Raw genomic sequence first — 14,487 nt, 5'->3', positions numbered from 1 at the left:
TGTTTGAAGACAAATGAAGAGGATAAAGAAGATTATATAAGACAGGTTGGGTTTATTGCAGGAAAGACAACAATATATAAACAATCATTAAAACATGATAAAACCTAAGATTCTGATGTTACCATATTTTATACTCAGTACCAGATTCATATTTGTATAGAAAATGTCCAAGGATTTGAATACATGATAAGATTGTGCTGAATGGCAACCTTACAAGTATGTTTTTAATATTTTTAAATCAGTATCTTTAAAATTAGATCCCTTTATTTAACAAGAGTTTTTTTGTGGTGCTCATGCTTTTTAAAATGTTTCTTATATTTTCTTTAAATTGAATGTATAATTCTTGTATTGTATACAAATATATTAATACCTGCCTCAGGGATTTATGAAAAATCTAGTGTTAAGTTTTTTTCTTATACTTGCTTTTTCTAGATCAGAGGAGGAAAACTGATGATCACCTACACAAGAAAGAATGATGCTGGCAAATATGTCTGTGTTGGAACAAACATGGTGGGAGAAAGAGAGAGTGAGGTAGCAGAACTCACAGTTTTAGGTAATGAAAGGTTGATGCTTAAGAGGTCTCAGTGTGATGTATATGGCTTAGGAAGCTCTTCAGCATTAAAAAGTGTTTATATTCCAGTGAGCTTAGTTGTGTCACTGTCACTATTCCTGGCTTACAACATTTTGCTGGCTGAGCCAGGATCCGCCTTGACAGAATAAGCAGGATTGAGGATAAGGCATTATGGGATAAATTTTTTAGGAAGGTGTCTCTAAAATCACATCACAGGATTCCCTGAATATTCAAAATGGAACTTGCTTTTTGTAAGAAAAAAGGCTATTCCATAACCAAACATGACCTTAAAATGCACGCTCCTATCATAAGAAAGAAGAAAAATGTATGGATATTTTAAATGACTAGGTCCTAAAACTGTTGATCATGTTGCTCATGGAATCAACCAGAAGGCAGGTAGTCCTGGATTTCTTTCCAGATGGAGCACAGTGCCTTGTGTGAGATGAAGGTATTGTTGAACCCGCTGTAAATAGACACTACAGTGTTATCCAGTTCAACATATATGTAATTGGCAAATGCTAAAACACACACACAATTATCTTTGGTTTCAAAAAATGAAAATTATCAAAACAGAGAACTGGAAAAGCAATTTGAAAGTGAAAGTCAAGAGAGTCAAATCTCTCAAATACATGCTCAGCTAGAATGTATACTGTAATTCGGTACCATCATGTCCAAGGATTTGCCACCAGGGTTAAGCAGAATCAGAGGAAGCAATTATTTATTATAATTAATTAAAAGTATTCATAAACAGGCCTTCACCATAATGGATACATGTGTAGTAGTCTCAAATATGCCACAAATAAAATACAGTAAAACAACATCATAAACACTAATCAGATGTGTAAGAGAAGCAGAGCAAACTATGCATTTTTAGTTTTAACATCTTAAAATGTCTGGGTCCAGAATACCGGTAACAGAGAAACTAGTCAACATTAACAGGCTATGGGACAGGCATTCCAAAGGTGGGGAACAACACTGGGGAGGCCTTCTCCCTTGTTCATACATAACAATGTGAAAGGAACCCAAATGGTAAAGGAATCTCCCAAAAACGCAGTGTAGAAGATGCAGGACAGATACTCATGTTTAAACCAACTTTTTCAGGGAGTCTGAAGAAATGAAGCAAAGCATAATGCCAAGATATTATGTAACCCTTATTAAAAACTTAAAATTAAGTGCAGCTGTACCCATTCAAGAGTTCTTACAGAATTTAAATGTGAAATTGCTGCTCAGCTAAGAACAGGGTACTAGAAAACAGTCAATATAACACAACCTTTTTAAAATGGGGGAGGGGTAGGTAGAATCCAAGACATGATAGACTGGCTAGCTTAAGATCTCTTCCTAACAATTGATGAAAAGTACTATTCATGGTAAAATTAATACTTCACGTCATTCTAATCGTCTTCCCATTTGTTTTTCTTAGAAAGACCATCATTTGTGAAGAGACCGAGTAATTTGGCTGTAACTGCCGATGACAGTGCAGAGTTTAATTGTGAAGCACGTGGTGATCCAGTGCCAACAGTAAGATGGCGAAAGGATGATGGAGAATTACCTAAAGCAAGGTAAAATAGACTGCAGTAATATTTTAGAAGAAGTCTATGCATTATTGGCCTGTGATTTACTGTGTGTGTGAATTTCCAGAGGGAAAAACTGCAGTCTGCTCCATCAGATGCATGGAGTGTTATCCTGAGTTATAGCTGTAGTTACATGATTGTTGGGGAAAGTGGTAAACAACCAGATCAGACAGGAATGAAAAGCAGAAAGCACAGACAGTGATTAACAGTAGTAAGTAAAAAATATAAAATAAAATATTGTTAGTATAAATATAGATATCACTTGTAGACTAATTTAACCAATGCTAGGAAAACATACCAATGTAAGTCAAAAGTGAATGAATAGAGCCTCTTAATGAATCAAAATTCAGCAGTTTCATGTTCCTGTTTCCTCTTGAATTTCCTTTCTGCACGGTTTGCCACTTTAAGGTCAGTTACAGAGTGTTGTACAAGGTTGAGATGCTTCTAGAATCATTTCAAGTACTGCCATTACAGTTGTTGCATTTCTGTTGATCACTCTTTTGTGTAGATACTTGCTTATTTTCTCATTAAATTCTGGGTAGAGAATCCTTGAACTATGTAACAGCTTATGATAGCATAAACACCGTGAATGCCATATTGAGTGAGAATCAAACTAGATGAAATGCCATTAACACCCTTAGCATCTGATGAAAGGAAAAATAAATTTCAAGTGGGCAGGACTAATCTAGACCAGGACCCTTTCCTGTGCTTTCCCTTTGCCCCCTGCTATTGCCCCCTTCTTCTTCAAGGGCCCAAGGAGCCCATGTGCATGAGTGCAGGAGAATGCCCAGTGCAGAGATGGACAGATTCCCCAAGGATTAAAGCAACAGCTTGAATGGAGTTCAGCATCTTACAAAGTTCAAAAAGGAACATTTATTAGGGATAATCAAGCAGGACACATGGGGGCTGTGTTCACAGATAACAGTAAAGCAAGCTGTGCATTTACCTCACAGCATGGCATGTCATTTCCGTCCTGTGTTCATATTTGTAAAATTCATGAGTAGTTTCCACATGCCTCCATCATCCTCCCAAATGGCCATACATACCCATCACACCTCATGGATTTGATGCTGCTCTGCAGAACCGCTATCTCATTAAAGAAGGTTGCTCTGTAGGACCAACAGGACAGCACCCCCCTTTGCTGCCATACTCTGTGCCCATGTGTAAATGTGCAAAACCACACACACACACACCTCCCCACTTCTTCACTGACCATGTACATGATGTACTATAACTCCCTATGTGCTATATTTGCACATGCTGCTGGGGCAGCCCAGTACATGGAGGGAAACAGCACAGGTATCCCTGCATATTTAATCAATTGAAGTTGCAACACCCATTTTAAATAGTAGTATTTTTCATCATCCTCTTCTAGTACCATTACTCTTCCCAACATAGAAAATAAATGTTAACAGAAGCATTGAAGTAAATAATATGTTTTAATGTGTTAAAAAAGGAGGCTTTAGGCCTATTATGTTAGGGATGCAAGTGGCACAGTGGTTTAAACTGTTGTGCTGCTGGGCTGGTTCATCGAAAGGTTGCTGGTTCAAATTTGCACAACGGGGTGAGTTCCTGTAGCTCTGTCCCAGCTCCTGCCAAACTTGCAGTTCGAAAGCATGCAAATGCAAGTAGATAAAAAGGTACCACTTCAGTGGGCAGCTAACAACATTCCGTGCACTTTGGTGTTTAGTCATGCCGGCCACATGACCACGAAGACTGTCTGCAGACAAGCACTGGCACCCTCGGCTAGGAAACAGAGATGAGCACCACCCCCTAGAGTCAGACATGACTGGACTTAACATCAAGGGGAAACCTTTACCTTTACTTTATCTTTAGGCCTATTATACTTCTTCATTTAATTAACATGAAACTTTTGATGCTATTAGAAATAACCTTGATAGTTTATAGCCACTTCGTGGTTAAGTCATTCTTGTTACACTTTGAGACAACAGTGGACCAAACTAGCTTGATATGTTTCTGTCTCTGGTTCAGATATGAAATCCGTGATGACCACACCTTGAAAATTCGAAAAGTTACGGCAGGAGACATGGGTTCTTACACATGTGTTGCAGAAAATATGGTTGGAAAAGCAGAAGCATCAGCAACTTTAACAGTTCAAGGTAAGAATTACTTTATTTGAACTATTTGTACTCTGAGAAGAAAAGAAAATGGGTTTTCTAAATTGTATTTTTATTGGACTCATAAATAATCACTGAAGGAGCTTGCATTACCAAAAACCAGGAAGGTCATTGTGATTTGATTGCTGGATATTTTTTGAACTATTGAAGCATTCAAAATATGATTTTATTTCCATGTGTGAAAGAGTTATGCTTCATCATGAAAATGGGAAATGAAGGCATTTTGTAACCTAGTACTCTTAGAAGCATATTATTAGTGATATGAACACTTTAAGGGTTAACAATAGGGGGAAAACTTCTGACTTGTGTCCTTGCAATCCCACTGAATGATTAAATTGAAAATGTGGTAATTTTCTCTCTGAGTTGTCCACTGTACTTTTATTATAAGTAGTGCATTTATGTGTTTCTTGTACTTCAGGCAGTGCCACAATAATTGTTTTTCTTATACCGAATGGAATTACAAGCCTATATAATGGTCACTTCTTCTTAAAAGAGAGAGCCTTGTGTTAGGATAACAAGCCAGATCAGTACCATTACTTAAACTTATTTCAAATATTAATCTGAGAAAGCAGGTCACAGGACTACTGTTTCTATTGCACTGTAAAATCTAGCAGAACTCCGATGAATGAGTATGTGTGAAAATCTGTCATTGGCTTTATATATACATTCCAGATGTTCACTCTTCAGATAATCCCTTGCTTCCTTTCCTGGCTAGAAGGCAGACAGTGATGTCATGCAACTTTTGCCCCTCAGCTAATCACTGTGATCTTCTGTCTTGTTTCTTCTTACTCATGAGTTACTCCCTAGACTGATGTAGCTGGTCTTTACCGTGTTCGTTAAAACTTATTTTGATGCACCTTATCATAGCATAGCCTATTTGTGGCTGTTAAGAAAATCACTGTGGATGTAGTGAGAGCATCCATTGTTCAATAGATTGTGAATAAAAATGGGAATGTTCTGGGTTCCTTTGTTATTTGCTAAGCATTTGCGCCAGGCATGAATAACTTAATGCCAGAACAGTAGGCTCACTTTTAGAAATAAGGTGGGAAATCTTTATAGGCTATTTCAGGAATTTAGTAAGGAAACTCTCTGTTTCACCTAATGGAGCATGGTCTATATGTCATGGTAAGGAATTAGTGCCTTTGGTTCTTTGATTTGGTTCTCTGATTCTGTGCTTTGAATAGTAAAAAAATATTGACAGCTAAACAAAAGATTACTGTCCTCAACATGCCTCTCTGATTCATATCATTTTATACAAATCACCTTTTATCAACACTCAGATCTGCTTGTTCTTTTTGAAATAAGATGCGTGGATACCATTAAGAGAGTTGACTTTTATTCTTGTAATAATGTTTAATCTACAATTATGTCAAGACACTTAAAGTTTTTTTTTTAAATCATGGGATGTACATGATCCTATGAATTCCAAAAGACTTACTTATGTGAAATTTACTTTTTTCTAGATTTTATCCTTGTAAAGTTCTTTAATAATTTGTAGTGAACATAAAGTAGAATATGGGACAAAATTCTTCCAATTGTTTGGTTAATATATGAACTCTAGTTTTCATTTACCAACAGCTTGACTGTTCAGTGGTATAGAAATGGAAGAAATAATAAAAACAAAGTCTAATATCATTCATACAAATAGCAAGTCCATACTATTCAAAAAGTAAAATGGATGTAGTCGGGGGTATTCTGAAGCCTGGTAAAGCTGATTTTGTCCCCTCACAGAGGCCAGTATCATAATAGGAGGCAAATGATTAAAATTTTCCCTTCCCTGCTCCCCAAGTCCAGATCCAGAGATCAGTCCCCATGGTTGCTATTTACTATATCAATACATACGCTCTCTCTCGCTCTCTCTCTCTCTCTTTAAAAACAGCATGTCAGTTTGGCTCTCAGAAAGCATATGCCTAAGTGAAAGGATCACTTAAGAAGCCCTCTCTCCTGTCACAGCAATGGAATACTGAATTTCTATTTCTGTCTTTAAAAAATCATGAAAACTCGGAAGGAAGACAATTTTTATTCAAATTCGTCATCAGAACATGATTCCCCATTTGCTAATCTTTGTCAAGGAAGAGGCCAAATATCCTCTTCAACTTCCAATTCCTTCTTTACCTGCTCCCCAGAAATCCCTTCACTGACACTTTTTCTGAGAGCAAGAATAGTTAGAACAAGCAATTAACAGAACAAAACATTTCCTGCCTTCCTTGAACACAGAGTGATACAAGCTCTGCAGTAATTCAGAGCAAAGGATGATTAATTTAGAATAACATTTTCTATAATCTTTCAAAACAACTCTCACATCTGCTCTATGTACTTCTCTTTCAGTGGTGGTCTTTCTTTCTTATTTGCTATACTAGTTACCTATTTTCTCTTAGTATGGACTCAAAAAGTCATCATAATGGACCTAATTCCATTCACAAAGAAATCAAAGTCTGTATCAAAGAAATAAATTACTGTACCTCTTATTATAAAAAGAACTGAAATGGATTTCCAACTTTAAACTATTTGCCAAGCAATCAACTTTTATCTCTAAAAAAACTATGTCATTAATAAAATCTAAACCCACTATGTTTGTTTTTGTGCTGATAAGAAATAAAAGGTATCTAAATCCATTATCTTATTCTTTGAATTAGGTTTTGTGGCAGACTATAACTTGTCAATATATTTCGATTTTGGTTATTTGGAGAATGAATTCTACAAATAGATTTTCCTTTGTTTAAGAACAGTAATGAAATAGTCCCCCTGTGTCCCCCCACGTGTTTCACAGATCACATGCATTCAGTGATTATAATTGAATATGACCTATCTGTTATAGCCCTGATGAAGAGACTGTCAAAAATCCTTTGGCATGCCAGCATCGCCTTCTGATTATATGGCTTTTCTGTGCTGCACAGAAAATCTTCCCCTATGCTAGAAAACTTAGTAAAAGGAGTCACTGGTATGGAGAACCTTACAAGTAGTTGTATATGTCACAACCCGCATACCAGTAATGGCCAAGACATGGCTTGTCAACAGCATCAGCCACTTCTATCCTGAAATTTGTGGTGGCAGCAAAACACAAGGCAGGAAAAATAAGAGATCTGCTGCAGAATTTTGGGAGCAAACCACTACATAAGGTTAAAATGGCACACTTTTTTGTTCATTTTCAACCAAAATTTGTATGTTTAACTTTCAGTAGAATTTTGCTCTTGAAAATCAGAGGCAATCCCCCTTTCCACACACTGATGCAGGATGTTAGCAACAGGGGAGGGTACAGCTCATGGGAATGCCAGCGGGTGAAAATGGCCCTCAGGTTTTCCACTCTTGACTTATACAAGGAAAATGCCATATGAAAGCATTTTTCAGTCTTTTTGGGTTGGCATATTCCCTTCTGCAAGTGGATTAGAAACCAAACAACCATTAAGCCAAAGCCATATAGAAATCAACCTATATATTCAGAGTTAATGTGCTGAAGAAAAGGCTAATGTAGCTTTTCTCCCCAATATACTAGCTTTCCATACAGAGAATGTTACTCAGAGGAAAACAATAAAAAAATAAAGTTTCCCACCTGCATTTAGATATGGTACAGGTGCACATAAACAAAATCACATGCTTGAATTTTCTTTTCTGCAGGATGTCCCCAATGAAACAGACACAGACTTTGAAAGAGGTTATTTCCAAACAATGTTCAGTACCTTATGCACTTGCTGATGACACCCATACTCACTCCCAGTATTATTACTGTCCTGCCTTATCTATAACAAAGTTCAGTTATCAGTTATAAAGCCTGACTTTCACTTACATGTGTCTCAAGTGAAAAGGATAAAGCATTCCACTTATGCTATAGTGTCTTGAATTTCAGTTACTAGAAATTAGTTTAATGTATAACATTCCAAGACTACAGGAGGTCATCTACTTCTTCAAATTAGGTGGAGATTATTAAGTGTTCTATTAGTTAGAAGTGGCTCTTTTCTACTCAGTAATCACCATCTAAACTGTGTGCATATTGTTGTAATGGGAAGGTCAATAATCTATGTTGTGCAGCAAATAATTACAGAAAGCATTTGTATCCAGAACAAAGAGCTGCTTGCAGACATAGGCGCTTTAGCGAAGCAGTTACAAAGCTACTAGGTAGGCAATAATTCATTAAGTAGGTGTGAGTTCAAAGATACAAGATATTTCATCTCACTTTCTTTCCATCTTTTTTTCTGTGATGCGGTTTTCAATAGAAAAAATCATAATGCAAGTTTGCACATACAGAAAGCACTGAACTGTTTAATTGGTGACTGCTTTACTCAATTGAATTGCATAGTATTAATTGGTGAAGAGAAGAGAATTGACTGAAGAGAAAACAGAGTGGAGTACAGTTACTTCAGGTTTTCTGGTGGTTTTTTGATGTTTTTGACAGTATTAAAAAAGTGTTATCTTTTCCAAACACGCTTCCTCGGTGAATTGTGGCAAGTCACAATGTGTTTGTGCCTGTTCAGTGTTAGATTTTGTTTGGGACCTCAACACATTTTTACCCACCTTTTGCAATGGTATTAGTGTGTTGCTTATTTTTTCCTTTAACTTTCTTTCATTGCACAATAACAGTGTAGCAGCAAAATGGAGATAATATATCTCTTTTGAATTCCTGGAATTCCTGAATTCCCAGCTGGCTTCATGTGGTAAATGTCTCCCCAACTCCACATTTAAACATAACCTCTAGAGAAGGGTATTTTGCCTTTGTTTTTGAAGTGGTAATACTTTAAGGGGTACCCAATGGGAGCTTGCATGTCTAGGAATCTACAAAGCCGCAACAGTAATATCACCACCTTTATCCAGAGAATTGAATGGAAGCTTGATTTGCTTTCAATTTTTAAAAACTTTTAAAGTTACATTACCTCTTACTGCACACCATAGTACAATCTGTATTTGCATTTGAAAATCTGCCAAATAGTTAATGAGGGACAGCTATTTTAACTTTAGTGACATCTGCAAACTAAGATGGTACTTCAGATTTCTATCAATGATCTGAGAAATTTGGCAGCTCACTCCCTATTTTATGTGAACTGATAAAAAATTCCAGAGTTAATGAGAAAAAGGTGACTTGATTATCTTAGTTAAATGAATTGAGAAAAAATGGAAACTGGTATATTCTGAAGTTTTGTGGAACATACAAATGTTCTAACAAAGTTACTTTTCTAATGAAATTTCATCAATAGCAACTAAAATGATGCCTAAGCTTTTAAACACCCTGAAAATGTAGTAAAGCTTTTATTGATACTGATGTGGTTGTTATATATTTGGCAATAAGATGCTGTGGCTTGTTAACCACAATGTGTTTTCTGGTTGTATTCTGGGTCCCAGGACATGGTCTGAAGACATAGAAATAAACCACCATGCTGACCCTGGGTGGGTCTGGATCTGGTTGGTGCTTGAAGGGGAGACTGCTGCAGAACCACAAGTAGCCACCTTGAGGTCTATAATGGGAAAGGGGTGCAAGAAAAGTGTAGCAGCAACAACAGAAACAACAATATTAGTGGCAGAGCTTCCATGCATGCAAGCCTAGTGAAGGTGGCTTGTTTATATGGTTAGCAAAACCACCCAGAATGCACCATGACTTGTTTTTTCTGCTCTGATCAAGCAAACAGGCCCTGTTCTGGGAGGTTTGCTGAGATAAGATCAAATCTGCAAAACACTGAAGAATGTTAGCACATTATTCTCCTAAGCACATGGCCCCCACATGCCAAGCACAACATGAGGAACTAGCAGGTACTACTAGGTGCACATGCATAAGGCCACAAACCAGATTCCTTATACAACCCTAGCCCAGTGTTTGCAGATGAAGCCAGCTGTCATACAACAGTGTCCTTTGCCAATGAGCCAGATTTTTTAAGTGTAAATATATAGTTAATAAATATATTTTATGGCACATGTCAACATTTTCCACCATCACATAAACTATTCTCATCCTGTTAGAGAACTTTGATGATTCCTTTCAATTAAGAATGACATTTAACTGAAACCTACAAGCTACTATGAGCTAAATCAGTATGCCAGTTTTATATTATTTGTGTTGATTTGTTTTAGTTTTGATCATGCTTTGCTGGTTCACATCATACTTGGTTTGGCTTTAATCTCCATCATCACCACCATATTGCTCTTGCATCCTGCCTTTTTTGCATCCTGCCTTGTAAGAATCATGGTTCACAAGAGAACTCATGAGAGAATTGTCAGGAACTTGTGTGGTCTTGTTGTGACTTTTTTGTTCTGTTTTTCCATCCAAGAAAGCTTGGAAATGCTACCAACCTTGGGAAAGCACATTCCTAGAATATATCTCAGTAAAGGCACTGAGAGTAGCATCAGGGAGGACTAGTATGAAAGGTTTGATTCATAGTCCCACAGTTAAGTTCTGGTCATTTGGAAAATTTAATCCTAGCATGCTCCAGATTGTTCTGGGGAGAAGTTATAGCTCCAAAAAAATGAGAGATGGTGTTTCAAACTTTGCCTCACTGAATTCTGCAAGGTAAAAGGTGTTGGGAACAGTACTTTTCAGGGTTTCTGATGAGCATGCCAGGAAGAAATTACCATAATTTACACTCTAAATATGAAGCCTTGGAGGCAGGTGAAAATTCTCAACAGCTTTCATTGGTGGTAATCCAGCTTTCCTTGCCAGGCTAGATTTGGTGAAGGGCTTTAGTGCAGTATATGAGTCATATCCAGATTCAAGAAGTTTGGAGCTCTGTTAATTGTATTCTATATTCTGAACCAGTAGAATTCAGCTTGAAACTCCCAGTTCTGAATTTCAGCACCATTGCTAGATATGAAAAACTGTAGATTATGTTAACAGCCAACAGTCTGACTAATGGCATATTAAATGAGTATATATTATAGGTTCATGATTCATATCTTAAAAGTGGAAAATGTGACAATCACCTTTATATACTTTCTTGGTCATTTGTATTTTTACATGAATTAAGGATAGTTCATTCTATAACTATATATAGAACTTTTATATATTTAGTAACATATATCATGTGCACTATTTACACAGATGTGTGCGGTAATAAAAGAAAATATATGCAATACTTTACATAAACTATCTTTTAAAAAGGTGAAGTAACTTCTCAGAAAAAGTACCCTGAAAAAACATGACATTATTCTTCTTACCACTTATTAGCACAGGGTTGAGTCTTGCTATATCAGTACATATGCATGAATAATAGGAAAATAATAGCGACGCTTCCACACTGTCACAAACATGAAATTACTTTATGACGGTTTAACAAGATATAACCAAATCATCAGCACAGAAGTCTAGATTCAGGATTAGCCATTTATTCAGGATGGACCATAGAAGTTCTATATTTCTGCATTCAGTAGTCTGCTGTACCTTTGGCACTGAATGAGCATTAGATAATAATTCTAATAACCCAGTTCTGTATATGTTTCTGTTTTAACTTCATGGGAAAATGTAGAAAATTCTTACATAGCATCTTAACTTTTCACTTAATGATGATTTCATAGTCCTTGCTATGCAAACACATGTTGAATATTCCAGTCAGTTCATGGTTCATCTTCACTTTGAAAGATGAAACAGCTTGCAATAATCTGCCATATGTGAGCTCCTGTGCTGAAAGCTCAGTTAGTTCACATTTCTTTTGAAATCATATCTGTTTCAGTCTGCAGTGCTCATTATACAGTATCTTGTATCTTCCATATTGCTAAAGGTCAAAAATTACTTCACTCTGTTGATTTATTGATCATGCTTTATGTTCTGCTTTTGGGTACCCAGTGATAAATGAATAATGACTTGGCTTACCTGGCTAGCTTATGTATCACCTATAGGTTTCCTAGAAACTTTACAGTTATAGTAAAATTATACTTTTAGCCCTTTGATATCAAACAGAAAATGAATTTACAACTTGCCCAGAATCAAAAACCAACAAACAAAACCCAAGTATTGTACCAAGGAGTCATTTAGGGATGAATCAGAGATGCAGTCAGTTTTCATTTCACTGTGAATTCCCCATAATGGCACTTAGCAAAACTGAACACAAACCCGAATGTAGTTAGACATCATAATTTGTATTTTCCCAAAGTTTGAAAAATAGAGTTCACTCCCTGAAAAAAACAAATTAAATACATAACCTTTGAAAAGATAAGAGATAAAAAAGTGCATATTTGAAACAGTGTATACAAAAATGTGCCTATACATATGTGTGCATTTTGAGAAATGCTGGAAAGTATATACTTATTTTTGTGCAGACTAAAAGTGTTCATCTGATATGGAAATAAGACAACCAATTTTGCAGTAATGAAATGAAAACCTGAGAGAATTGAGCTTGCCAGATTCATTTCTCCCTTCATTGATTTAATGCAGTAGGCATTGACCTAAACTGTTAAACTGCATTAATTTTAACATTTCTGAAACATCAGCTTTGGCTGTGAATGACTTTTACTTTTGCTTCTTTGGCTACCATAGTCTAGATAGACATGTGATTTGCTTCCTGAGGTCAGTGCTTCAAGAAACACATAATTTTTGGAAGGCTTTTAAAGAATCAACTAGTGTTTCTGTAGTGATGATTCTCCCTAATCTAGATTCTCTCTGCTGCATTACACTATGTCCCACTTTTATGAGATAACTTAAAGAAAGCCCAGAGTTTCCAGGCTGAAGTACTGATATTGCATTTGCTCAGGGTGTGTATCCAGCATGTCTGAGTCTAATTCGCAGCAACAGTTGATGAATAAAGGGATTTCAGTTGGCACTAGAGCAGGGATAGGAAACTATTTTGGCATAAGGAGTTAACCATACAGCCCATCCAGTCTCCTTTGATTCTTTCATAGGAAAGGGATTAGTCTCTAAACCTCAACCTCTGAAGGCATCACAGTGAGTAGAATTATAGTATGAAGAAATTCTTGGTGTAGAATTATTTTGAAAGCATCGCTATGGAATATCTGATGAGTAGCTTCCATAGAACACATTTTTATTACATTTTTATTCAAACTGCATACTTGTTTTTAAAATTGAAATACTGTGAGGACATTAGCAATAACCAATAATTTGTAACTGACGATAAGAGCTGGTTGTTTTCCTTTTTGTTAAGAGATGCATGATTTTATTAGCGTTTTCCACTAGTATTACATTGCATTTATGTCCCGCTTTTAGTCATCTTATGAAGAACCCAAGGCTGCTTACATAGTCCTCTTCCATTCCTTCCCCCCCCACTCCCCACAACAAGAGCCCTGTGGGTCAGGTTAGTCTAAGGGATTCTGGCCCAAAGGGATTCAGTAAGCTTATGGACAAAAGAGGACTAGAATCTGTATTTTACAGGTCCCCAGTCCTACACTGCATCTACCACCCCATACTGCCTTTTTTGCAATTAATATATGAATCTGAATTCATACTGTAGATAGGTAACAACATGCAAGGCTAATCATCTGATGCCAGAAAAATAGCATACCTTCAGCACAATATAAATCTTATAGTAGATTCAAAAACATCTCAAGAAATTAGCCCTTAGTTTTCTACACCGACTATGTCCTATGACTTATTGTATGGTCATTTGTGAAAGAATACTAAATGTAATGGAATATAAAGACTACATACAGCATGCATCTTCAGGGAGACAAACTGCTGCATGAGCAATTCAGAAACATAAACATTACATTCTGCTAGGTAAAATTGCAAGTATGCCAAATATGATAGTTGCTTTCCTAAAATCTGACAGATAGTCTTTTATGCATGTAGAAGACTTGAACATGCAAGTCCTTCATCAATAAAAGAAACCACCTTAAGTTGTCTGGAGTGGATAGTATTTTACAACATATAATCAGAAAATTATAGGACAATTTCATTTATCACACATACTTAAATGAAAGTTCATTGAATAAAATTTTTCAATGAATAGATAGCACCTTCAGCGGGGAAAACACATTTTGCCTAGCTGCCGAAATATCAGGTTTCTATTTTTTTTCCTGTTTGGTGAGTCTATTGTTTGAGGGAAAAGTGAGAGAACGTGAAAGAACACAATCCCCCATGGGAACATGAGAGTCTGATTCTATGTACATGCACTCATAATTAAGTCTGAGCCAAAAGTCCTCTCCCCTCATTACTAAGGCTAGAAAAGTTGAGCCTTTTGACCATTTGTGGGGGAAATGAGGGCAGCACAGCTTTCCCACCAGGTGGTATTTTATTCCCCAGGGTGCCCTGTTCTCTCCTAACTTTGAGCCAGTAAGCAAT

At 36.5% G+C, this 14,487-nt stretch overlaps 1 protein-coding gene across 1 annotated transcript in view; it reads left to right on the top strand.

The window, feature by feature from the left end:
* The window catches only part of ROBO1 (roundabout guidance receptor 1), a 321,775-nt gene that overhangs the window by 216,198 nt on the left and 91,090 nt on the right, over window positions 1–14,487 (top strand). Inside the window, exons 4-6 of the mRNA XM_044441909.1 lie at window positions 433–553; window positions 1,992–2,130; window positions 4,135–4,262. Of these exons, the coding sequence (XP_044297844.1) occupies window positions 433–553; window positions 1,992–2,130; window positions 4,135–4,262 (388 nt within the window). The remainder of the gene's footprint in view (window positions 1–432; window positions 554–1,991; window positions 2,131–4,134; window positions 4,263–14,487) is intronic.

Source organism: Varanus komodoensis, unplaced genomic scaffold, assembly GCF_004798865.1.
Source record: "Varanus komodoensis strain SLA01 unplaced genomic scaffold, ASM479886v1 scaffold4, whole genome shotgun sequence".
Lineage (NCBI taxonomy): Eukaryota > Metazoa > Chordata > Lepidosauria > Squamata > Varanidae > Varanus > Varanus komodoensis.
The sequence above is the reverse complement of the archived record's forward strand: the minus strand, read 5'-3'. Positions and strand labels throughout refer to the sequence as shown.